This window comes from Protopterus annectens, chromosome 9.part0 (genome assembly GCF_019279795.1).
Source record: "Protopterus annectens isolate FY-2018-M chromosome 9.part0, PAN1.0, whole genome shotgun sequence".
NCBI lineage: Eukaryota > Metazoa > Chordata > Ceratodontiformes > Protopteridae > Protopterus > Protopterus annectens.
This window is the reverse complement of record NC_056743.1, coordinates 1,518,805,483-1,518,832,858: the sequence shown is the minus strand read 5'-3', so window position 1 is coordinate 1,518,832,858 and position 27,376 is coordinate 1,518,805,483. Positions and strand designations below refer to the sequence as shown.

The following is a 27,376-nucleotide window of genomic DNA, read 5'->3' as shown; positions in this document are numbered from 1 at the left end:
TAAGTCAGTCAACAAAAAACTTGGCTCCCTGTACAGAACCAAACCTTTCCTCACCCCCCCCCCCCAGCTAGGGTAGCTATTGCAAGATCACACCTCCTCACTACCCTTATGTATGCCTCCCTGTACTTACCAACCTATCCAAAACCGATCTCAACAAATTATCAGGATGTTACAATCATATAGCCAGATTCGCTACTGGCATGGCTTTTAGGAACCACCATTGACAGAACCTCAAAGCACTGGGATGGCTAGAGTATCCTACCCTTCTACATTTCAACCAGCTTACAGTAGTGCATAAAATACTCCATCAACATGATAACACCCCTGCCCTCAAAAATATTCTCACCCCTCATAGTGCCCCCAGGCCATTACGCTCAGCTGATAAACTAATGATACTGACCCAGAAATCCAACAACTCCACAGTTGATGCTACATTTGCCAACTCAACCAGTAAAATCTGGAATCTACTCCCTACTACCGTTACCAAGAAAACCTCACTACCCCTATTTAAAAGAAAACTCAAAAAATACCTCACATCTCATTGGCTGTGCTCTTGTTCTAAACCTGACTAACAACTTCACTAATATAGGTCTTGCTACCCAACCTGCTGTTTGGCCAAGTACCTATGCCTCATAGCATTTGAATGTCTAAGCATTGTGAATTATGAGACATGATTGTATTCTATGTTCACATTTTCTGATATGTCTTTGCCAATCAGATGCAAGTCTGCACATTGTGTATATTGATATCTGCCTGTATTCTTTGTCTATATTTTTCTAAACATGTCTGCCTGAGTTTATCACTCAGTGATGTATGTACTGTCTCTTTTTTGGTGTGTGGAGCTTTTCTCCCCGTGCCTCTGCTGAAAATGGACATATATCCAATCAGACTATCCCAGTCAACAAATGTAAAATAAATAAAATAAATCCTTTGTCTGTGTGCTCTTTTTGGTGACTTACTAGACAGCTCTTTTCTGAAAGAGTTATGGGACTTTCAGCTCTATTTGAGCTTTCTCTGCTAGGACAGAATGGAAATCTACATGAATATCATAAATTTTTCCCATGTCGCCTCACAGTAAGACGTTATCCTGTTTGTTTCTCAGCTAAAGCGTCTTCTGTGTAGAGACGTGTGTGAATGGGCGTACCTTCGTTGAAGGTTGTGCATCAGGGCTGGCAACTCGGTACGTATAAATCTACTGCCAATCATTAGCGGACCGGAGTTCCACTGTGGCGACCCCTAACTGGGAAAAGCCGAAAGATACAACAACAACAACATTTACACACATCTGCTAAATGCCTTTCCCTTTCATCAAGAACCAGCCTCACACTTTCATTCTGTAGGAGCATATGAAGGAAAGGAACAAGAAATAGCAATGTCCAGAGCATCTCCTTCAAAAGTGCCTAAAGCAGTCTTGCTGTATGGAGATACTTATATGACAAGGACTGTTGATCAGAGAAAGAACCATTATTTTTCTTATGTGGGGGATGCATTGAGCACCTGGAGAAGTGTTGGAGGGCCCCCCTGGAGTGTTTTACTGCACATACTGCCCAGTCAGGTAAAAGTTTTCTGAACACAATTCCCAAATGTAAAAAGTTCCATCAAATGTGTGTTCATGGCACTTTCTTTAAAATCACCCACAAAACTGGTCAGCTTGAGCTATGAGTACACAAGCCTACTGCTGATCTGCTGTGAGATAAACCACATTACAGAAAGCCAATAAAGCATGCAGCACTGCAATTCTTGTTGCTTTACTTCTAAAAGGTACTGTGTTGACACAGTCCAACTGGTCTGACGGGGCATCTTTTCAGTGAGACTTCTAAAACTTAACAATGTAATGCATTTAGTTAAGGATTCTGATTAACAGAGTTTCTTCAGGAACAATATGTCTAATCAATCTTGCAAATGCTTTGAATTCGCTTTCTTGGGGATGTGGAGGGTTGAATTTTCGGAACAGTGATATGAAATGGAGGCCTAGAACTTGGAAGAATACAGCATCATCTATCTTTTGGTGAGACACACATTTGGTCAGATTCTTCAGGACTCAAGAGTGAGGTATCTGGATGGCATCAAACTGCAGTGGAAAATTCACAACACGAAACTAGCAGTGAAGGAACTAACGGAGTTTATTCAGAGGCATCCCCAACTCCTGCAGATACCTAATGGTTAAATATATTTCCCTATTTGTTCAGTCAGTAGAGTTTGCTGTCAGACGGATACCAGCAAACACAGAGGACTGAAAGAAAGGCTCAGTAAAATTTTATGACTCAGGTTCATAGGATAGGTGTGTGCATATACATCAGAAATAGTAGAATCTTTCGCTGTCTCTTTCTTTCCTGATGAAGAAAAATCTCTCTCCTTGTTTTCCTTTGAAAGACAAATTGGAAAACCTGAGTTGTTTCTTACCTCTTGTTTATCTTCCATCTACTGGAAAAGAAGAACAAGAGGAGTATGAAGCATCAGTAAAAAGAAACAGTTATGATACCCCTTTATACTCTAGCTTCCTGAAGAAAAACAGATAACTATTAAAAGTACTGGAATACTAAGGCTACCAATGCTGTACCTAACAGTATTTATGTGGTAGGAAAGCAATGATGGTCATGTGTGCATTCTACTAAAGTCTGATATCAGAGGTGAGCTAATGTCAAGGTGGCACTGGGCAGAACTACTGAAAACCTGACACCTGACATGAGGACTGTGTTACCCCACAGTTATCTGTTGAAAAACATACCTGAAAGGAACATTATATGCATAACAATCCAAGTAAACTGAAGGAAAAGGGGTGGGGAAAAATTACATTATTTTCTTTTTTTTAAACAAAGATTGCAAGCCAACAGTTTCTGACCCAATAAATTAATCCAATAATTCATTCAGTCCTAAGAAGCAGGAGGCTAATTAATCCCCTTGCTTCCTGAAGTCTACTAAACCAGTAACCACTTGTTTCCCAAGAGATTTTCTCCAAAACCCCCTACTAAAAACACACTTCATATGATTTGCAGTATTTCAAAAAGTAAAAAAATGAAAGTGCTTTGTTAGAAAATGGACTATATGCAGGAGATTTTGGAAGATATTCTTAGTGTTAGTATCAAAGGGCTATCTGCTGATGCTGATCTTTATAATGTTGAGTAATGATAGAAAATGTATTTTATATGCAAAAGTTACTACTGTTACAGTTAAACAAAAAGTCATACCTTTGTAAACATGGGAGCTAGACCCAATGTATCAGTACAACTGTATATGTTCGAGTTCTTTCCAATTATATACGACAATAGGGGAGTAGTGCACTTCTAGTCTGTGATACTGCACAATCTATGCAAATTATGCATGCTTTACTTTCACAATATTGCAGAACAACAATACTGAAGTGCTTAGTCAGACTTAAGTGACTCACCTTTTGCACTATCATATGTGATGCGCAAAGTCCTGATCAGCATTTTTACCACATCTGTGAATGTTCAGTCTAGTGATCACTTACAGCCACCCCTCATATAATTTTTTTCCCTGTGCAGATCCCACTGAAACATAAAGATGCTCTTTAACCATAGTGGCATAAATTCAGGGAAAACATGAGATGCATCCATGGAGTTTATTATTTTTTTTGAAAATTATAATATTCTTTTTATTAGGGTTATATCAAGACAAAAAACAGCAAAAAAAAAAAAAAGAAAATCCAAGAAAAAAAAAAGTTAACAAAAAATAAACAATAACACTCAAAACACAACTATAATAATAACCTATATACAGATATCATCTATATCTACCTATGTTACATACTGAATTATGAGGTACAATCATGACAAAATGTGTTCGGATATCAGTTTCCAAGTGTCCTTCTGAGTCATTTTGTTCCTCATGGAATACCATATGTATTTATGTGCTAACAGCTGTTTTCTAGCGGTTTGCTTAAATCCATTCCATGTTATCTTGGACCTGTCTTTCCAATTTAGGGTGATGTAATATTTTATTAGCATAAATGTTGTTACTAGGATGTGCATATGATTATTATTCATTCCTAGTGGGGGGATGTGTAGGAGAGCAAATTTCCAAGATAAGGTTGATTTTTCATATCCCATTTTCTCTAATTTGACCCTAAGGGCACACCAAAGTTTGTATGTGCATTTACAGCTCCAAAATATGTGTATAATATCAGCTTCTTTGGATGGGGCAGAATTGGCAGTGAGGTGGGAATTCTTTGTACATCTTATTTAATATTGAGGGTGTAAAATATGCATTGTTTAGGATCATAAGTTGAGTATATCTGAGCTTCTGAAGGAGAATATCTTTGGAGAATTTCTGAATTGCCTGTGCAATTGTATTGGAGGTAATTGTGGGATTTTGTTTTGTCCAGTAATTGGAGTGAATAGCTTCTTTAGTGAGTCTAAATGAGATAATAAATTTATAAGCATTTGCAATCATTTTTTTTTTCCATGTCATCATATCCCATAGCGTTTTACATGTAGCTATATTGGGTCTGGGATGTCAGTATCCTTCCAAAATCCGTAGCATAGTTCTTTCAGTTGTCTTACCATGATTGTGTATTTAGTCGGTAGATTAAATTTGTTCCTAATATTAGCTACAGATTCCTGCCTAAGGAGAAAAATGTCTAACTGTTTTTTCTTTCAATAGTGGGTATGAATTCAGGTTAATCATCTTTTCATTTAATTGAATATTGGGGTTAAGATGTAATGGTTGGAATGTCCAAAAAGCAGTTAGTAGGTTTAGTGATTTGAAGAGACTTTGTGTTATTTTAATTTGTTCCCATAAGTCCTTTTGTACTTTGTATCTTCTTCTAGACATTCCATTTAGGAATGGGAGGGCTTTGGGATTAAATTGTAGTGTTTGAACATAGTTGTGATATAATTTCATCCAGATTGGGCACCAAATATTCGTATGATCCCTGTAATTTGCAATACTGATTAGTCTGCTACTTTTGATAATTTCATAATATAGTTTAAAGTCAGGCAGTCCCAACCCACCTTTGTCCTTCGGATATATAAGTTTTTGATAGCTTATCCTGCTAGGTCTTGGGTGCCAAATGAATTTCAAAAGGGTTGTTTGGGTGTTATTAAGCACTTTATTGTGAATCAGTGTATCGGTTGCGTTAAATATGTAAAGTATTCTGGGGAGGATATTCATTTTAATAATGGCTACTCTTGAGAGGAGGGGGAGTTTCAATTGTGTCCATCTTACCAAGTCTTTTTGTATGGTGGACCATGTTTTAACCACATTGTCCTGATAGTAATTATGTGCATCGGTATAGAATGCTATTCCTAGGTATTGTATGTGGTCACTAACTTTAATATTAGGTATAGTACCTACAGTTGGGTATTGTGCATAGTTATTAATCGGGAATATTGTTGTCTTATCCAAGTTTACCTTCTAGTTCGCGAATTTAGAAAATACCTCTATTGAGTTATTTATTTTGATAAGATCAGTGTTGGGAAGAGAATAATATATGTTTAAGTCATCTTGCGTACGCTGACAGAGAAATTTCAGTGTTAAAAAGGACCAGTATATTATGAAATGTTCTTTGTTTTATTAGCAAAAATAAGGGCTCAATGTACAGATTAAATAAGAAAGGTGATAAGGGACAGCCCTGTCTAATCCCATTGTTAATTTTTATTTTTTGGGAGCTATAGTTGTTAATTTGTAGAGTGGTGTATGCTTTGGTATGTAAAGTGTTTATATAGTGAATAAACTGTGTAGGAAAAATAAAATTTTTGCAGAATCAATGTCAGAAATGTCTTGTTGATTCTGTCAAATGCTTTAGAAGCATCTATGGCTAAGGTGTAAATAGGTGTTTGTTTAATTAGGGATAAAGAGATCATTGCTTCAAGAGTAAGTGTCTGATCAACTGTTTGCCTCTGATTGATAAACCCCAATTGTTCTGGGGAAATGATTTTTGTAATTATTGTCTTAGTTCTATTAGCCAATATTGCTGCCATAATTCTCATATCCAAATTAATAACAGAGATGGGCCTATAATTATTGGGGTTGGTGGTGTCCTTATTCGGTTTAGGTATTAGTATGGTTCTGGATGCATTTAGGTGCGCATCTGAAATATCCTCTTGTATTATGTGTTTATATAGATGATATAGTATGATCGACATCTTAGAGCTGAAGTATTTGTAGAATTCGTCTGAGAAACCGTCTGGACTCGGTGCCTTATTATTTTTGAGGTTGTTAATCGTTGTTTTGATGTCCATTTGTGTAAGTTCAGCTGATAAAAAAGCTTGTTGTTGCTCCTCTAATCTGGGAAAGTTTACTTCATTAATGAATAGGAGTAATTCCTGTTCATTGAATGTCTTGGGGGTAGGGTTGTACACTTCTTCATATATTCTCTCGAAAACCTTAATTATATCCTGTGAGTTAGAATAACTATTTTGCTGAAAAATAAGTTCCGAGATATGTGGAGTAGGTTTATATTGATTCAACAATCTTGCCAAGAATCTAGAGGGACGTTGGGCCCACTGTGAGTAATTGGCTAGGTTTTTTTATTTCGTGGAATGATAGGTTTTCTGCTTGTAGAGATAATAACTTAGCCTGTAGTTGATTAATGGAGTTCTCTACTTCCAAGGAATAATCCTGCTGCAACCTCGTCTCAAGTTTAGTTATTTCGTCCTTGATACTTTTTTCTTTAGTGAAAATATTTTTCTTATAGAAAGCATACTTATTGATTAACATCCCTCTAATTAATACTTTTGTGGTAGCCCAGGTTATATCGATCGGAAAGCTGTTATCTGCAATGGATAAAATGCATTGGTCCAATAATAAGTCAATTTCTTTTTTAATATCCATTTTTTCTAATAGGTTAGGGTTCAAATGCCAGTATCTATTATAGTTTTTCCGTGCGCTGTAATGTGCCCAATCTACTGTAAGAGTAATTTTTGAGTGGTCCGATAGAGATCTAGGTTCTGTGTCTAGTGAAAGTTCAAATTGCAAAAAAGTGTCCGAGACTAAGAAAAAATCCAGTCTGGACCAGGTTTTATGACATTGTGAAAAAAAGGTGCAACCTTTATTATTCGTGTGAGGGACGGTATTAAGGTGTGGGTCACTTAGTCTAAAATCATTTTTAATTTCAAAAAGGGCAGTGGTGGCCTGCGAGTTGAATTTAGTTTTGTTGTTTATTCTATCTAATTTTGGGTCTTGAATAGAATTCCAGTCACCCCCTAGAATGTAGTAGTGCTCTGGGAATGAGTTTATTAAGTTATAGATGCCCATAATAAAATTGTGTTGGGAGGTGCATGGAGCATATACATTTACAATTAAGATTGGTTTATCTACTTTGTCAATTTTGGTTATAAAATAACACCATCTGCCTTCTGGATCTGAATCTTGTCTTAAAATATTGTATTGGAAAGAATTTTTTATAATGATGGCAACTCCTGCTTTACTGGTATTATTGCCTGCTGCTATAATGGATTTAATCCATTTTTTATTTGCCGTGTGATTCCACTGTTCCTTTAGTAAGTGTGTTTCTTGTATCATAATAAAGTCTAGACTGGATTTATAGACAAGATGCAGGAAAAGTTTTTTCTTGTTTTCTGTTTGTAAACATTTAACATTCCATGAGGCTAACTTCAACATATTTTCTTTAGTAACTGTAGCCAAAACCGGTAGCTATGTACTGTATTGTTAAGTATCCTCAGCACAGAAGGACCCCGTACGTATACATAAAATTTTTGATATAGATGAGAAACTCTTCCAGCCTTATCCCAGTGCCTATCCACTACCTCTGTCACCCTGAAAGAGGTTGGGATACCAGTTCTTGTTCGAAGCACAATTGCTAGGTAAAAAGAATAGAAACCCTTTTTAGGGTTTAGACAGGAGGTATACCCATTCATCCAGTATCCCATTTCGCTAAACCAATACCGACAGAGCATAGAAACCTATTCTATCCCTAGTACTGTATCTTGAAACACCATACAGAGCACACATTAAAGGTAATGTGAGAAAATTCCTAAATTACATACATATTTACATTTAGATATGAACCATTGAAGCGAGTAGTCTAATAAGCCCTTATTTTATCTAGATAATCTCCCTCCGAACATGTATTCATAAAGGGTTTGATCTTGGTAAAATATTTCTAAACAACATATTTTCAAACTATCTGAACATACATCACTTATTAAGTTTGTAATATACACATAACTGAAAGACCAACTGGTTATGACCATAATCCAAAAATTTCTTCCTTGTAGGTCTAAGTAGAAAACACTTTTACTTTTTAAACTAAATAAAAAATATCTGAAGTGTAAACATACTAAAGTTCCACGTATGTTATGAATTTCCTCTATTTGCGCTTTTGACAGTACAGCGTTATACGTAGTATGCCATCTATTGCTTCAGAATCCTGTCATATGTTAATGCCAATAGGTAGTTATTAAAGTACCTTTGTATTATGAAATATCCTGTAATTTGTCCATCTTAATTAGTGCCTGATACATCCACGAAGTTGTAATGTGTCATCGGGTTGCTTTTGTTGTTTTGTTATCTTGACGACCATCTCCATTTTCTTTTGGTGCAGGAGTGTGCAGAATTGGAGTCTGTTGCTTTAAAGTTGCAGTGCACCTTGGGAGGTCATCCTCTAAGCAGGGGTTACGTTGAAACCATATCCTGATGGGAACTGGAGTTTCTTTTTTAGACAGATGACCACGCGGAGATCAAGCCCAGGATCCAGCGCTTGATTTCGGCTACAAGATGAAGGGCCCCCCCGAACGGAAATCACCAGGAGTAAATGAAGTGAAGCAGAAGCAAGTTGGACAAATCAGGTTAACTAGATTTTATGACAAAAACTTCTTTTCTTTTTGCGTGTGGCTGTAAGTGCATAACTAGCGCTCATTGAGCTTTATATGACATTTTTCTGGGTTTATTTTAAATAACTTAAGAAATGTCGAAGCTGCTTCTTCCTTGTTGTTGCATGAGTATCTATGGTCTTGCATTGTAAAAGTAAGTGTGTTGGGGTACTTCATTTGAAATCTGATTTGTTTGCTTATGAGGAATGCACAGTAAGGGGCAAGTTTTTGTCTTTCTAGTTTAATTTGATATGGTAGATCTTGAGCAATGGTTATTCTCATGCCATTCCATTCCACTGATTTTTTGGCTTTAGCAGCAGATGGTATTTTGCTGACATGATGAAAGTTGAGGATCTTTGCATATACAATTCTTGGACTATTTAATACTGGTGATGATCTAAGAGCCCTATGTGCTCTCTCTATAGTGATTTGGTTAACTTCTAAGTCGCTTCCTAGGAATAAGGCAAAGATTTCTGATAATGTGTTCAGCAGCTTGTTTTGTTCTACATTTTCAGGGATGCCCCTTATAACTATGTTGTTCCGTCTAGACCTGGCTTCGAGATCCAGGATTTTTGCTTGAATTTCCTGAATATCATTTTTGTTGGTATTTGATTCCTTTTGAATGTTTTCTATTTGAATGTCGTGGTCCATAAATTTAGATTCAGTTTTGTCCAGTCTTGTAAGTATTTTATCTGTAGATGAGCCAATTGCATTAATTTGAATTGATAAGTTTTGTATAGCTTCCTGAATGGGTTGCAAAGCCATTTTCAGATCTTCTAGATTAGAGTTTTCAGTTTTGTTTTTATTTGAGTTTGCATTTTTACTAGATTCCACAGCTTTGCTAATTCTGGCTCTTTTGGATGTAGTATCCTTTTCAGGTGAATTTATTGTAGTGAATTTTGATTTGGTAGTCTGGCTTTCCATAGATTCCAGTTCATGTGGCATTTTGTTTGTTCTGTCTTACTGAGTTTGGAAGAAATTCTTCTGTATTGTATTTTAGGATTTCTTCGGCCTAGAAGTTGTCAGCACTGAACTCACATGTGACAAGGATCCTCACATCAATCTGCAGAAATCCTGTCCTTTAACCGAGAGTCCAGATTTATTCTTTAGTCAGGTTTGTACAGTAGGTTGTTTGGTTGACTACACCATACCTTTTGGTAGTAAAGAGGTTTTTCTCTCACTTGTATTTATATAAAATATTAAGGTAAGGTGCTCTACTGTGTTTCATCACTCCCTACAGGATAGCGGCCATCTTGCTCTCCCCCGCATCCATGGAGTTTAATGAGCACATGCAGAGACTCGTCCATTAAATTCTGCAGACCTCCTGCCAAACATGACATCACCAAGGAAGACGCTAAATTTATTTGTGCCGTGGTTTCAATAAAATGTTTATGATTTCTTTTGTTGAAACACAGCTTAAATAAATAAAAATAGACTACAGCAAGATGTATTGTGGTCCTTAACTCATTGAATGTCACAATGAACTATTAATGTGCGGCAAAACACTTTAACCTACAAAATTAAGCATGTTGGATGCCAAGTATCAGTGGCAAAAGTGTGTGCCTTAATATAGTCACTGTCTATTCACCTTTAGGTCATACTGCTTTTACAATATTAATGCAGATATAAATTACTAATATTCATAACTGCTTTTTATGCCAACATTTATATTTTAGAATGTCTTCACATTTCCCATCAAGTTTTTGCTAGCAGCAACTTCTTGTATGCATTAACCCCAACATGAAAGCACCACTCTGTTTTTGCATTGTTTATGTAAATATGGAAAATGTCATATTTTTCATAACTGTTAACACTTCTTAAAAACATTAGCCCGATCATCTTACACAAACCTCTTCACTTTGCTTGTTTAGTAAATCATTTCAGTTTATAGATACATACCTACAACAAAGTGGTAACTGTATAACAACTTCAGAAATTACACTTTGAAAATATTGACAAGTAAACTTGTCTGAGTACAGGGGTGCCCTGTTAAGATAAATGTACTCTTATGGGATACGCAGGAACTTACACAGTAACAAGTTAAAAGTCTGTAAGATGCAATGGTTAAGAAAAGTAATTTTACAGCAAAACATTTTTCAGATACAACACAGAATAAAGACGAAGAGAACCAGTTTCAAATGGACCAGTTTTATGCACTCATTTTCACAGCTATGAATAAAGATCAAAAGAACACATTAGGTCAATGCAAGTTTTACTTTTATGCATTCATATTCACCTGAAGGGAAGAAGCTGGTATCCATAAAGATTTGGATAACCCCCTCCCATAACAACTGACTGTATATAACAATCGAAAAACTGAAAGTATGGCTATTTTTATAGACAAACATTTCTAAAAAAATAGTGTGTTTAAATAATATCTACATTAAAGACACATTTGATTTTATAAACAAAAGAAATTAGCATTTTGGAGACTGATTTGTTGGTAACTTTAGATAATAAATCTCTTTATAAAGTTATACCCAATGCTGAAGGGATGGAAGTAGTGAGGCTACAGTTATTAAAGTCAAAGTTATTTTCAAGCAACACGGTACCCTTATTAATGGAATTAGATATAAATTGAAGTTATAATTACTTTGCATTTAAAGAAAACTTTTATTGTCAAACAAACGGTGTTGCTATGGGGGCAGCAATGGCCCCTAGTTACACTAACCTATTCATGCATGGGTGGGACACTACCAACATTCTACAGAGCAATTTTATGACCAATGTCATAACTTTTTTTCATTCTATTGATGATATGTTTCTAGTTTGGAAAGGGGGTAAACGGTTCTTGAATGAGTTTGTCATGTATATCAATATCATAACTTATACTTAAAATTTACTTGTCATTTTAGTCCTATTAGTATTAATCTCCTTGATGTTACTGTCATTAAATCTGGCAGTAAGTTAATTACTAAGATTTATAAGAAAGAAAAAAGTTAAAATATGTTAATAATAATGCTTATTTGCATTATAATAGCATGCACCCCAAAGAAAATATTATAAAGGGGAAACTTATGAGAATACGTAATTTAACAATAAGAGATGAGGACTTTTTTGAAGAGGAACCAAGTTTTTGTGAAAAACTGATAAGTAGAGAATATCCCAAAAATTACTGTTTGACATTTTCTGTGATATAAGCACATATGGGAAAGAAGGAAAAATGAAAGTTATTAAACCTAGAGAAATGGTTTTAAAACAATGATGCCTATTCAAAATAATACTGAATCAGCATCCATTAAAAACATAATTAATAACAATTGGAAGATTTTTGTTGGAAACACTGAAATCATGAAGATAGCTGATAAACGTCCATTATTTAAACAAAAGAAGGGCAAAAGTTTTAAAAATTATTTTCAAGCAAAATTGAATATGCCCATGATTAAGTGTTCAAAAAGGGGAATGGTGAAATGCTTCAGCTGTCATTTATGTAATTATTTCTACATTGAAGCCCAAAATATTATCATCAACAATAATAAAATTAGTGTAAATGGACTGTTTACAAGTCAAAATTTGTGTTTCAGATAGGTGATGAAAGGAATGCTTTGAATACACATTTTATGAATGGGATTTGTAAAGCTCTTTTTAAGTTTTTGGTATTAGATGCAATTAAAAATACTGAAATATTGTTCAATGCAGAAGAACTGGGGTAGTTAGAATATTCCTGGCAGGTCAGATTAAATGCTTGTACCCCCCCCCCCCCGGTTTGAATAATCATGATAACTTTGTTGTTTATTTAAAACGAAAGGGTTAAAGCATTAATTAATCAAGTCATGTTGTATGATTTTATTATTTAAGAATGTGTGAATAATTAATTATTTTCAGTCTGAAGAAGTCTCAGTGTATGTAAGACACAAAAGCGCTTACTGAAGGTTTTTATTCAGATAAATTTATGTTTGGTTTTGTACCGGCTTTTATTATTATTGTCTAAATTAGTCAGCTTGGTTTTCGCTGTTCTTTTGTTTTTAATATTTCTCTGTGGTTTAGAGGTGCTAATTCATACACAATCACTTATATCATTCATTCGGTGCAGATTTAGTGTGTTTTCTTATTTACTTATTATTAACTGTACAACAGATGATCTCCACTGTAATACAAGAATGTCTCCATTCCATCCACCCTTTCCACCAGAGTTTTACATATTCACTTTTGTCCCTCTCTACTTCTCTGAAAGCTTAATGTTCCTTAAATATGGCCACTTACCTCCATGGCTTTCTCAGCCATGAGCTGGCAATTCACAAACCACTGGCTCTTCATCAAAGGCTCAATCACATCCCCTGAACGGCTGCAAACAAAACAGGAATGCACACATAAGTTAAGTGTTGACCATGCTATGCTATGTTAAGCCTTCTGAATATTATGGTGAGAAAGTTATTTAATGGTATAAGTAATAGCAATTTATTGGGGAAGATGAAGGCTACAAAGCTGCTAGAAAGCTTTGACCTGTAGTCCTGGGTTTGAATTCTACAGCCTTCTTCTGTCTACTGTGCATCTCTGAGCAAGTCACTTATCCAGACACTGACTCTGGTTCAGTCTTTGAAAAGATGCAACTAGTTCCAGTGAATATACCTGGGTCACAGATTCTGCAAGTAGAAATTGAGGAATCAAATCCAGGCCTACAGGAAGAAACTCAGTAACTCTCCTAGATAAACTAATTTCTACTTGATGCAAGACCATGAAACTACAACTCTAGAAAAAGGCCAACAGTTATTGACTGAAAGCATATCTTTCTGACTGCTCAGTAATAGAACACATGAGAGAAAAGATTGGGATCAGAACCTCTCATTCTCATTTATTTGGTCTCAGTTAAATTAAACTGCTTTCAAAACTGCAAGCAGAACCAAGATTTCCTGATTTAATGCAAACCGCAGTACACACTGGATAATACATTACAAAAACTCTGGAACAGAACAAAGATTTTTTAACTTTCAATTTGTTTTTGCCAATGAACATCTCCGCACAGGAAGTCTGAGAATGTTACTAGGATTTCCTGAACTCACATCCTATGGCTGTATCATCATGGTACTTAGCACAGAGTTCTGCAACAAGGATATGAGGCTGATTATGTAACAATGAAATTAAACTGACATCTAGCTCTAGCTATCTATCAGTCTTACAGATTGCATCAGATTTAACTAGATGGTCGAACAAAGTGCAACAGCTTCACTACTGCCATCAACTATAGAATAAAACAACCAGTACTAAACATGCAGAGAATGAAACTCTCATGTCACAATTAGCAACCTATGCTCTAACTGGGATACATAGGAGGAGTGCAGAATAAGAAATGGGAAAAAATGCCCTTAAAGAAAACAAACAAGTAATGTTCTCATAATTACAAGCAGAAAATGTATGCACTACATTTGGAAGGGGTCCTGATGGTACACAGCAAAGAAGGTGAACTACATTCTATAAGTCTACTGTGGCTATAAATTTATTTTAAGTGTGTGTATATGTATGCATCTACATATATATATATATATATATATATATGTATATATATATATATATATATATATATATATATATATATACACATATACATACATATATATATATATATATATATATATATATATATATATATTTATATATATATATATATACACACACACACACACACACACACACATAATTTTTTTTTTATTTGAAACACGCTATGAAATACAACTGAAAGAGTTTACCTGCAAAGTGGAAGCACCATGGAGTGATCCTTGGATCCTCGAAACAGTCCTTTTTCTTTAAGGGCGTCAATCACTTTCTTCCGGGCATGGAATCTCTTCAGTCCCTGTAAGTGAACACAGCAATTAGACCAAACTTAATACATAAAAATAAAGATTTCCCAATTTTCAAAAGAAAGACATATTAGCCAAAATGAAGGAAATTACAAATTTCTGGATTCTCAGAACAGGACAGAAGTACAGCAGATGCACACTCACATTTTGGGTTGCCAACTGTCCCGTAAGTTGAAGAATACAAGAATAGGTTTGATTGTGCACAGTAATATTTTACAACAATCCCCTTGAGGGGAGGTTAAATGCACACTTCTATTCTGCATGCATTTTGCTTTCACGTACATGTCTAGAATTCTTGACATGAAAAGTTGGCTACCCCACTCACCATACCTGCTGAGGTTCTGAGGGGTTTTCTGCAGTGGATTACTCATACATGCTTGTCCAGTAATGCAACAAGTAACATTTAGTGCCAGGTAGAAAGGTGCATCTACCAATGTGTTCTTCAGTTCAATTAACACATAGATGCGCGCGCACACACACACACACACACACACACACACACACACACACACACACACACACACACACAAAGGGCAAGCATACCACGAAAACAAGAAAAAATAAACTGACTACAGAACTGTATAGACTTGTATAACATACAAGAACATGCATCCTTTGGGACACATGATGGCCATCCAAAACACAAGGATAGTGTAAGGGTGTGAATGTCCATGCAGAGGGCCTCCTAACATATCAAAAAATTGTACATGATATCAAGAGCCATCTGTAGTGGATCAGTTTTAAGAAGAATCTCAAATAGTATCTAGAAATTTTCAACAATTAAGGTCGTGTGGAATGGCAAAGGATAGAACAGAGGCTAAGACAGTAAAAATCTTGAAACATCAAAATACCAAAGGAAGTCTGTTGCCTAGACTCATGATCCAAGCAGTAGTTCTCTATGAACCTGTGTACTGACAAGTGGTTATGCTACAAATGTCCACACAAACATTCTTAAAACAAGGAATGGAAGTAGCTACACTTCTAGCAGAGTAGTATTTGAAAGGAAAGTACAGTTGTGTACCTACCATAAATGTAGATGTTCGAGTGTATTCACTGTTGCAGTCATTACTCTTGGGTTATCCTGCTGGCAGGCTACCCGCAGTCGGCCTGAATTCCAAAGTCTTGGTCTGGCGTCGGTTGCTGTCGCCTCTTCCCTGACTTCACTGCGCCAGGGGGTATAAAAGATGCAGCCGATGCCATTTTTTTCAGTTTTTCTTGCCCCAGATGTCAGGTGCCCCAACAATGGTAGGCTAAAAATTATGCCAATAAATATGCATGCACTAAAGTACACATTTCCTTCATCTAACAGCAAACACACCACATAGGTTGTATAGGATAGAGAAGTATAGATAAGTCCAGCAAAATAAAAGGGGGTTGGTGGGTGGGTAACCTGGACTGCAACAATGAATACACTCGAACATCTACATTTATGGTAGGTACACAACTGCACTATGTTCATCGTGTTTCACTGTTGCAGTCATTACTCTTCGGTTGAATCCCAAAACAGAGGATGGGTGGCTGAGCTAAATAGGATTAGGAGAGTCTATGAGGCCCTGCAGAACTGCAGTGGCAAAGCCTGCTCTGGATTTAAAGTAAAGAGGTAAGTGGTAGTGCTTTGTAAAAGTGTGCACTGAACTCCAAGTTGCAGCCTCTAAGATGTCTTTGGTTGGTACTCCTCAGAGGAAGGCTGCTGTGGTAGAATGAGGCCTAATGCCTTTAGGCACTGATTTGCCATGCTGAGAATAGCAGAAGCGGATGCAATGACCTACCCATTTAGAAATAGTCTGTTTTGAGATAGCCTTTCCTTGTGATCCTGCAGCATATGACACTAAAAGTTGCTCATTCTTTCTGAAAGCTTTAGTTCTGTCCAAGTAGAAGCATAGCTGCCTGTGTATGTCCAAAGAATGCAGAATTTTCTCACCCTTGTTCTGTGGGTTTGGATAAAAGGTAGGCAAGTGAATGGTTTGGTTGAGGGCCACACTGGACACCACCTTAGGCATAAATGTTGGGTTTGTCCTCAGAGAAACCCTGTCTGGAAGAAAAATGATAAAAGATTCCACAGCCATGAGTGCTCGTAGCTCAGAGACTCGTCTTGCAGAGGTTATTGCTAGGAGCAGAGCTGTTTTCCAGGATAAGAATTTTATATCTGCTGTAGAGGCTGGCTCAAAAGGAGGCAGTGTGATTTTATCTAAGACATAATTGAGGTCCCATGCCAGAATTGGTGCTCTCCTTGGAGGCCTGATGTTTTTGGCCCCTCTTAGGTACCTGCCTTATTAAAGGATGAGAAAAGATAGGTGGATTCCGTATTGTAATGGGCTGAAATAGCAGAGGCATGAATCTTAATTGATGAAAAAGAAAGGCCTTTGTCCAGCATCTCAGTTAGGTATTGTAAAATCTGAGGAATGTTTGGTACATACGTGTCAATGCTTTGTTCTTGCTTCCAAGCACAGAATCTCTTCCATTTTTCTGCATAAGATTTTCTGCTACTGGGCCTCCTGGCCTCCAAGATAACATCTATAGCAGCTTTTGAAAGAGGAGTGTTCCGAATGGCTACATTATCCGCCATGCTGCCAGATTTAAGGTTCTGAACTGGCTGTGCAGGATCTGATTGATTTGTTGGGTCAGCAAGTGAGAAGTTTGAGGCAATATCCATGCTGGACCTTGAGACGAGCTCTTTAGGATTGGGTACCAATGCTGGCATGGCCAGTCTGGCGCAATTAGTATAATTTTTGGCTTCTCTTGTCTGACCTTTAAGAGTACCTTGGGAAGGAGAGGCAGTGGAGGAAAGGCATATACTGTTAGGTTTTTCCAGCTGAAGGACAGGGCGTCCACTCTCCATGCTTGTTTGTGATAAATTCTTGTGCAAAATCTCTGTAATTAGCAGTTGTGAGGGGAGGCAAATAGATCCATGTCTGGGCATCCCCATTTTCTTGTTATCATGCTGAAGACTTGTGGATACAGTTTCCACTCGTGGGGATCCATGAGGTTTCTGCTTAGTTCGTCTGCCAGAGTATTTGTTTTTCCTGGCAGGAATTGTGCTTGCAGGTGAACCTGACAAGTCAATGCTGTGTCCCACAAGGTCATTGCCTGTCTGCAGAGGGGGTAGGAATGTGTGCCTCCCTGCTTGTTTATGTACCACATGACCGTAGTATTGTCCGTCTTTATCAGTAGCTGTCCTGGATGAAGTAGATCCTTGAAAGCTGTCAGGGCATTCTGAACAGCTAGCATCTCTTTTTCTGATTGATATGAAGATGCACCTGGCTTGCAGGCCATGTGCCCTGAACACATTTTCCTGCCATATGGGCCCTCCAGACATAATCTGGTGCATCCGTTGTCAGTGTCTGTCTGGCTGTGGGTAAAGTGAATGGCAGACCCTTGTTGTGGTGACAGGCCTGTGCCCACCATCGAAACTCCTGTTGCAGGCAGGGAATGAGGGTAATTACTGTCTCCAGGCTGTGGCAATGCTGAGTCCAAACACTTTTTAGATACCATTGTAGTTTCCTCATATGCAGTCTGGCATATGGAATTAGTAGAATGCAGGATGCCATGAAGCCCAAGGCCTGTAGGATTTTCCTTGCAGATAACTGGGCCTTTGTTGCCAATTTTTTGAAGTAGGAAGTCAGTTGTCTGTTTGTCTGGCATGAGATAAGCCATCTGGGCAGTTGAATTTAAGCTTGCACCCATGAATATTATCTCGAGAGGGTACTAGTTTTGATTTCTTTTCGTTTACTGTGTATCCTAGGCAAATTAGTAATCTTTTTACAAATGCCAGATGCTTTAGAAGAATATCTTTGTTCTCTGCTTGAATAAGGCAGTCGTCCAAGTAGGGATATATTTGAATTCTTCTTTGTCTGCAGAATGCAATTACTGGTGCCAGGCATTTTGTGAAGTCCCTGGGCGCAGTAGATAAGCCAAAGAGCAGTGCAGAGAACTGGTAGTGCATTGAGCCAGCTATGAATCTGAGGTATCTTCTGCAAGACTGTCTGATTGGGACATGCAGGTATGCCTCTTTTAGGTCGAAAGTTACGAGCCAAGCCTTCTTGCCCAGCATGGGCAGTAGCTGCTGTAGAGTCAACATCTTGAATTTTGGAATTTCCAGAAACGTGTTTAGGATAGACAGGTCCAGTAATGGTCACCAGGCTTTGTCCTTTCTGGGCACTAAGAAAAGTCTTGAGTAAAATCCTTGCCCCTGCTCTTGTTGTGGTACGTGTTGAATGGCCCTCATATCCGCCCCTGCTCTTGTTGTGGTACGTGTTGAATGGCCCTCATGTCCATGAGGGCAGTAATTTGTTTTTGCGCCTCTGCCCATTGATTGTGTGGCAGGTCTGGCATGCCTTTTGCCCTTGGTAGGGTGTGAAAATGGAACCTGTAGCCCTGGGACACTATGTTCAAGACCCATTTGTCTTGGGTAATCATTTGCCAATTTGCTGAAAAAAAAAGTGCTAGTTTTCCCCCTAGGGGGGCTGTCAAATGAAAAGTGCTTGGATCTGGCAGAGGAAAGTCATTGGGACTGTTTCCCGTAAGGTTGTAACTTATCTTCTCCGCTTTTGGAGGTAGGAGCACCCCATTGTTTAGGCCTGTATGAGCCTTGGGGCTGAGATCTGCCTCTGGGACGTCTGTATCTGCCTCTTTGTGGCCTGTCTGATGCTAGAAAGGACCAATTTTTTGAAGGCAGGTTTCTGCTAAATCTGGGTGGCTGTACCTGTAAAAAATCCTTAACGGTTTGCATGGATTTCGCTTTATCCTCCATTTTCTTTAACACTTCTGCTTTAGCACCAAAGTATCATGCTGTAATGGAGCACCTAATAATTTTGCTTTAACATGATCAGGCAGATTCTGTTCCTTTAACCAAGCATGCCTTCTAACAACAGAACCTGTAACAGCGGCCCTGCAAGAGGCCTCCAGTGAATCATAACCACATTGCAAAGTATGCTTTCCCACTTGTTCAGCTGCATGCAATAAATCCTGCATTTCCTTGCTCACTGCACATTCAGAATTTGTCAACATATTCTGTTTAAGCAGTGACAACATTAAGTATTGCTGATATTTAAGCATATGAAACTGACAATTTAAAGCCCTTACAGCCAGGGTAGCAGAAGTGTAAACTTTTTTCCCCCATCTGTCCAGTGCCCTAGAATCCCTATCAGAGGGGACAGGGTAGAACAGGTGGAATAGCAAGGGATCTGTGCTGAGGTAGAAGCAGAAAGTCTCTGAGCCTTTTCTTAGATTCTGAGTAATCATGGCTCTCCCAGTGGAAATGCTCCCTCATGGTATGCAGGTTTTCCACAAAAGAATAATCCTCAAGAGGAGAGGTTGAAGGAATGGATTCTTCAGCATCAGAATCCTCATAGGGAGGAATAGAGTAGCCCTGTTCAGAAGAGGAATCAGAGGAAACAGAAAAGTAGAGTTTTGTACCTACCATAAATGTAGATGTTCGAAGATCCACATTGCTGCAGTCCTTACATATGGGGTAGTCCGCTGTCCTCGGTCGGCCCGAATACCAAAGTATTAGGCTGACGTCGGTCAAGGCGCTTAAAACTGACATCAGGACGTCAGGGTACAAAAGCGCATGACCGACGTCACATCCGCAGTCTTTTCTTGCCCCAGATGTCAGAAGGCCCTAAAAAGAAAGGCCAAAGCCAAAAAACAGCAAAGAACAACCAACCACCCCTGCACTAACCATATTTACAACCCAAACCACACAACCACCTCAAACTACAGAGGGGAAGGAGGGAGGGAAAATTGGACTGCAGCAACGTGGATCTTCGAACATCTACATTTATGGTAGGTACAAAACTGTACTATGTTCTTCATCTCACATTGCTGCAGTCCTTACATATGGGTAGAATCCCAAAGCAGAGGTAAGGGAGGATGGCAAAACTATAAAGCATTAGGAGCTGCCAAAATGCCCTGTAAAATTGCAGTGGCAAATCCAGCCCTAAATTTAGAGTAAAGTGGAAGGTGGTAATGCTTAGAGAAAGTATGCACTGAACTCCAAGTAGCTGCCTCCAAAATATCTTTAGTAGCCACCCCCCTTAAAAAGCTGTAGAAGTGGCAGTAGCCCTAGTGGAATGAGGCCTAATCCCAGCTGGAATCTCCTTACCATGATGGGAATAACAGAAAGCAATACAAAAACCAATCCACTTAGAAATAGTTTGTTTTGAAACAGGTTTGCCCTGAGAACCCAAAGCAAATGAAACAAATAACTGCTGAGACTGCCTGAACCCTTTAGTTCTGCTCAAATAATATCGCAACTGTCTGTGTATATCCAAAGTGTGCAAAATCTTTTCCCCTTTATTTTGGGGTTTGCCTAAATAGTAGGCAAATGAATAGTTTGGTTTAAAGCCACACTAGAAACCACTTTAGGCATAAAGGAAGGATTAGTACGCAAAGATACCCTATCCTTGTGGAAAATTAAGAAAGGCTCAACCGCCATAAGGGCCTGTAATTCAGACACCCTTCTCGCAGAGGTAATGGCCAACAAAAAAGCAGTCTTCCATGATAAATATTTAAACTCGGCAGAAGCTGCAGGCTCAAAAGGTTGTAGAGTGAGTTTCTCCAACACAAAATTGAGATCCCAAGCAGGAGTAGGAGCTCTACGTGGGGGTCTTATATTCTTTGCCCCTCTAAGGAATTGCTTAAACAAAGGATGAGAAAATAATGGTGGGTCACAGTCATAGTGAGCAGAAATTGCTGCAGCATGAACCTTTATAGAGGAGAAGGACAAACCTTTGTCCAATAACTCAGTAAGGTATTGAAGAGCAACACTTAAATTAGGTTTAGAAACATCAAAGTCCTTTGCTGTACTCCAAATTAAAAATCTCCTCCATTTATCTGCGTAAACTTTCCTTGTACTAGGCCTTCTGGCCTCCAAAATAACATTCAAAACTTGTTGTGGAAGCTGAGACCCTTCAGGGTTTAAAACAGAATATGCCAGGCTGTTAGATGCAGAGACTGAAGTTTGACATTGAGTAGGTGACTGTTCTCCTGAGACAGCAGGTGTGGAATCAAGGCAAAGGCCATGGAGGCTCCGTACCAGACTTCTCAGTAAGGGTACCAGTGCTGTCGAGGCCAATCCGAGCTATTAAAATCATGGTTGGCTTGTCCTGTCTGACCTTCAGGAGTACCTTTGGGAGGAGAGGCAGTGGTGGAAAGGCATACACGTGAAGACTGCTCCAATTGAATGAGAGAGCATCCACTTTCCAAGCTGTGGGATGAAACCTTTTTGTGCAAAACTTTGGCAACTGGTGATTTAGTGGAGAAGCGAACAGATCTATGTCTGGAGTTCCCCATAACACTGTCAATTTTTGAAATACATGAGGATCCAATTTCCACTCGTGGGGATCCATGATTTGTCTGCTCAACACATCTGCTAAGGAGTCCTGTGCTCCTGGCAGAAACCTTGCCTGAAGATTTAGCTGCAAACTGAGAGCAGTCTCCCACAAAATCATTGCTTGTCTGCATAGAGGGTAAGAATGTGTCCCCCCTTGCTTGTTGATGTACCACATGACAGTTGTGTTGTCTGTTTGAATCAACACCTGCCCTGGAAGAAGTAAATCCTTGAAAGCTATCAATGCAAATTGGACTGCTAACATCTCCTTCAAGTTGATATGTAAATGTTGAAGTCTGGCAGGCCACGTGTCTTGTACCCATTTTCCATTTAGATGAGCTCCCAAGCTTTGTCTGAGGCATCTGTCGTTAGAATCTGACTCGCCTCTGGTCGGGTCACAGAGAGTCCCTTGTTTAGGTGACATTCCTGAGCCCACCACAAAAATTCCTTTTGAATGCAAGGTATTATCTGAATGACAATGTCCATATCTTGGCAGTGTTAGTCCATACATTTTGAGATACCATTGTAGCTTCCTCATATGCAATCTGGCATTGGGAAGTACCAGAATACAAGATGCCATGAACCCCAAGGCTTGAAGGACTGTCCTTGCAGTCAGCCTGGACTGACGAGACAATTGATGGAAATAAAGAGAAAGATTCTTTTGTTTGTCCGGGGTCAAAAAGGCCATCTGGGATGCTGTATTCAGTCTCACACCCAGAAAGCACATGTCCTGAGAGGGTACTAGACTGGACTTTATTTCGTTCACAGAATACCCTAGGCATCTTAACACTGCCATCACATACTGTAAATGATAAAGAAGTTCGTCCTTTCCGTGAGCCAGAATCAGGCAATCGTCCAAATAAGGATAGATTTGTATTCCTCTTAGCCTGAAGAAAGCTATCACTGGAGCCAGAACCTTTGTGAACACTCTTGGGGCAGTAGATAAGCCAAAGGGCAATGCAGAGAACTGATAATGAAAAGTCCCAGCCCGAAAACGCAGATACTTCCTGCAACTGGGCCTGATAGGAACATGAAGGTAAGCCTCCTTGAGATCCAGAGTCACCATCCAGTGATCTTTGCCCAGCAGAGGTAAAAGCTGTTGTAACGTCAACATTTTGAACTTGGGAATGTCCAGATATGTGTTGAGGATAGATAAATCCAAAATTGGTCTCCACGTGTTCCCTTTCTTCGGTACTAGAAACAGGCGAGAATAAAATCCTAGGCCCACTTCTGGCAGAGGGACCGGTTGTATAGCTCCTATTTGAAGTAGAAGAGAAATCTGTTTGTGAGCCTCTAATCTTTGCTGAGGAGGAACGTCTGGCATGCCTTTGAAAGGAGGCAAGGTATGGAAATAAAACTTGTAACCTTGGTGTATGATATCCAACACCCATTTGTCCTGGGTAATTAAAATCCAATTTTCCTTGAAGAGTGCCAACCGTCCTCCCAAAGGTGCTGCCAGGCAAGAAGGATCTGGCAGCTGAAACAGTAGGTCATTGGGCCTGTTTACGAAAGGACTGGCCCCTGCCCTCACTCGAAGATTGTGCAGGTGAACTCCATGTTCTAGGTCTGAAGGAACTCTGAGCTCTGCCCCTACCACATCTAGATCTACCCCTAGACTGAGAATCAGAAGAAGGATACGTCCACCCCTTAGCAGGCCAATTTCTACTAAACTTCGGAGGCTGAACTTGCAAAAAATCTTTAACAGTCTGCATAGACTTAGCCTTGTCTTCCATTTTCTTCAAGACTGACTCCACAGGTGGACCAAACAACACTTCAGCCTGCAAAGGAGCATCCAAAATCCTTGTCTTAACATGGTCAGATAAATTCTGATCCTTAAGCCAGGCGTGCCTGCGAAGAACTGAACCAGTGGCAGCCACCCTAGAGGAGGCCTGCAAAGCATCAAAACCACACTGTAAAGAATGCTTACCCACCTGTTCAGAGACATGCACCAAATCTTGTAATTCTTTACACTCAATGCCTTCTGCCAGAGCATCCACCTTAGATTTCAATTGAGAAAGAAGAAAATTCTGATATTTCAACATATGAAACTGGCAATTCAAAGCCCTCATTGCTAAGGTAGAAGATGTATAGACCTTCTTTCCCCATCTATCCAAAGCTCTGGCCTCTTTATCTAGAGGAACCGGATTCTTTACAACAGAGGCCCTGACACCCTTAGGTCCCTGGCTAATAGTTTCTGGGTCCGCCCTAGGACTCTTATAGAGATATTTATGAGCCTCAGGCACCCTGTAATACCTATCCGGTTTAACAGGCGCAGGAGGCAGAGAATCAGGATTAAGTGAAGCCTCTGAAAATACATCTTGCACAACATCCAGAACAGGAGGTATAGCTAAGGGCCTATGTTGAGGTAAAAACAAAAATTCCCTAAGCCTTTTCCGTGAATCAGAGAAGTCCTGACCTTCCCACTTAAAATGTTCCCTCATAGAATGAAGAGTCTCTGAAAAAGAGAAATCCTCTGGAGGAGAAGCAGAAGGAGTGGAATCTTCTGCATCAGAATCAGAATAAGGAGTGTACTCCTGCAAGTCTTCAGCCGAAGACTCTGAATCATCCGAAGCCTGTTCAAAACTTTCCAACTCTGGCTCCACCCTAGGCCTCTTATCAGGAGGGGGCATAGAACCTCTAATCAGAGTAATCAAATCTTCTGCCATTTTAAGCACGTGCTTCTTAGGCACAGACCCTGCTGAACTAGGAGTGACACTAACAGAAGCTAAACCTGGCCTGCCTCTGGAAGAAGCCTTGGAAACAGAAGGAGAGGGCCTAACCACCCTGGGAAGGGAGGGGAGTACAGAAACCTGAGAAGCCCCTTCAGCCTGGCCTGCCTCTTGAGAGGCCACATCCTGCAAAATCAAAGTCTCCCCCTGAGACTCCAGAGAAGCCTCCGGCGGAACCACCGTTTCCATTGAAGCCTCTAAAGAACCGGCGTCCGGAACGGACGACTCATCTTGCCTGGGTTTAACCGCTTTGTCTTTGCGCTTCTTCGTGGAAGCGGGCGTCGGAGTATCCGACGGCATGTTATAATTGCACCGCTTCCCGAAGACCAGCCTAGCACAATCTAACCTTCGCTTAATAGTGCGCTTATTAAACCTAGCACAAAAGCGACACCCGACTACGTCGTGCTCAGGCCCCAAACAAGGAATGCACAAAGAATGATAATCCCTATGCGGTATCTGTTTCCCACAAGAAATACAATTATTCACTTTTTCTGACATCCGGTAATACACTGAGGCAAGAAAAAACCAAAATATTCCCCAACGGGGTACTTAGCCAACTTGGATTCGGTCTGAAACTCCGAACTCGAAAAATTTCAGAACGCCGAACGGCACTTGCAACGCTGCTTCTGCATCGGACCATGCGGCAAAAAAGACTGAGGATATGACGTCGGTCATGCGCTTTTGTACCCTGACGTCCTGATGTCAGTTTTAAGCGCCTTGACCGACGTCAGCCTAATACTTTGGTATTCGGGCCGACCGAGGACAGCGGACTACCCCATATGTAAGGACTGCAGCAATGTGAGATGAGGAACATCCTGATCAGAAGAACCATATTCTGTCTCTTGCCTAGGCCTCTATCAGGAGGGGGATGGGAACCACTGATCATAGTAATTAGGTCTTCGGCCATTTTAAGCATCTGTTTTTCAGGCATGGAAGTCTGAGTAGGAGAATGCTGTACTTGTTTCTTTGTCTTTAGAGCTGCTTTAGTCTTTGTCTTTGAAGCTGAAGATGGTTTAACATATAACTGTATAGGTCTGAAGACACCCTGAGAAGCCGATGCCTGCTCAGCAGCTCTGGACCCATCTGAGGGAATGATTTCCGAGTGTCCAATACCTTGAGTATCCAGAGGCCCAGTGGGCTCCACGTGGGAGTTGGAAGCGGCCTGTGGCTCTGAGGTAGCGGGCGTCAGGGGCTGCGAAAGCGCCTCACTGAGAACCGGTGAACCAGCGACTGGCCTGAGGCCTCGTCGTCGGTTTTGGACCTCGGATGCCTATCCTTTTCCTTGCGTTTTTTGTAAACTCCGGTCGTCGGCTGTTCCAACAGCATTATATAATTAAACCTTTGGCCAAAGTAATGAAATGCAAAATTGAACCGATGCTTAATAGTGCATTGGTTAAATCTAGCACAAAACCGACAGCTAGCAACGTCGTGGTCAGGGCCTAGGCAAGGAATACAGTAAGAGTGAAAATCCTTATGAGGTACTTGCTTCCCACAAGAAATACAATTGTTAACTTTTTCTGACATCGGTCTGGAGCAAGAAAAAAGTTTCCCCAATGGGGTACTTAGCTTTAATGAAGACTTTGGTTCTGAAATTCATATTTGAAAATCTCAGGAGTCGGCCGACTGGCACTTGCGAACTGCTTTTGCTTTGGGCACCGCGCAGCAAGAAAAACTGAAGAAAATGGCGTTGGTTGCATCTTTTATACCCCTGGTGCACTGACGTCAGGGAAGAGGCGACAGCAACAGACGCCTGACCAAGACTTTGGAATTCGGGCTGACTGCGGGTGGCCTGCCAGCAGGATAACCCAAGAGTAATGACTGCAACAGTGAAACACAATGAACATCATAAGCCAAGGGGTAGTCAGCTGCCTCAGAAGAAAAGACAAGGCAGTTAGCAACCTAATTTATAAATCTGCTGAGCACAGCGAATACTTCCTTCACTAGACAAACAAGTATGCACAGTTGTGTAAAATCTTACCATAAAAGTAGATGGCCTTCTTTTCACTATTACAGTATTAAACACGCATAGCAACTCCTGCCACGGATTGTCCAACATCTGGCCAGCATGCCAAAGCTGGTGCAGCTGTAGGGCAAAAAGGTGACATATGTATGCTCAATACTCAGAGAACAGATGTGTCCCAGGAGAAAGTAAGGTTGTATAAAATATTATCAAACAGTAGATATCCTTCTCTTCACTGCTGCACTATTCTTTAGTGAAGGGATCTCCTGCCAAGGACAGCCCAGTGTTCAACCAGTACACCAAACCCTTTAGATCTTATAAGTACTGTATGTCACACACAAGCTCCCCTCTTAAGGCATAAAGGTGATGTATGGATGCAAATACTCAGAACTGAAATGTCCCAGGGAGAACAAAACACCCCCAGGGACAAAGGAGAACATGCACATTGAAAAGAAAAAAAATGTTCAGAAGGAAAAGGAAATGATAGCTCCTTGGTCAAGAGGGTAACAAAACAAGCAAGTGAAGAGGACATCTGTTATGTTAAGCTTTATACAACTGTACTTTGTCCTTCTATAGCACTGCTGCAGTATTCTTTACTGACTGGAGAGTACAAGAGCTGAGGAAAACTCGGAGGAAGAAGGCACAGAACAGCCCTCTAAAAACTCATGAGAATAGCCCTGGAAAAACCTGCCCTGGCCCAGGAAATAACATGCAATTTGTAATGCTTAGTAAAAATATGAACAGATGACAAAGTAGCCACCTCTAGG

The 27,376-nt window shown here is 39.6% G+C and overlaps 1 protein-coding gene across 2 annotated transcripts in view; it reads right to left on the bottom strand.

The window, feature by feature from the left end:
* The window catches only part of VARS2 (valyl-tRNA synthetase 2, mitochondrial), a 1,808,135-nt gene that overhangs the window by 877,483 nt on the left and 903,276 nt on the right, over window positions 1–27,376 (bottom strand). For both annotated transcript variants that reach the window (XM_044084462.1, XM_044084463.1), the window contains exons 14-15: window positions 14,480–14,583; window positions 12,999–13,080 (exon numbers count right to left, since the gene is read on the bottom strand). In XM_044084462.1, the coding sequence (XP_043940397.1) occupies window positions 12,999–13,080; window positions 14,480–14,583 (186 nt within the window). The remainder of the gene's footprint in view (window positions 1–12,998; window positions 13,081–14,479; window positions 14,584–27,376) is intronic.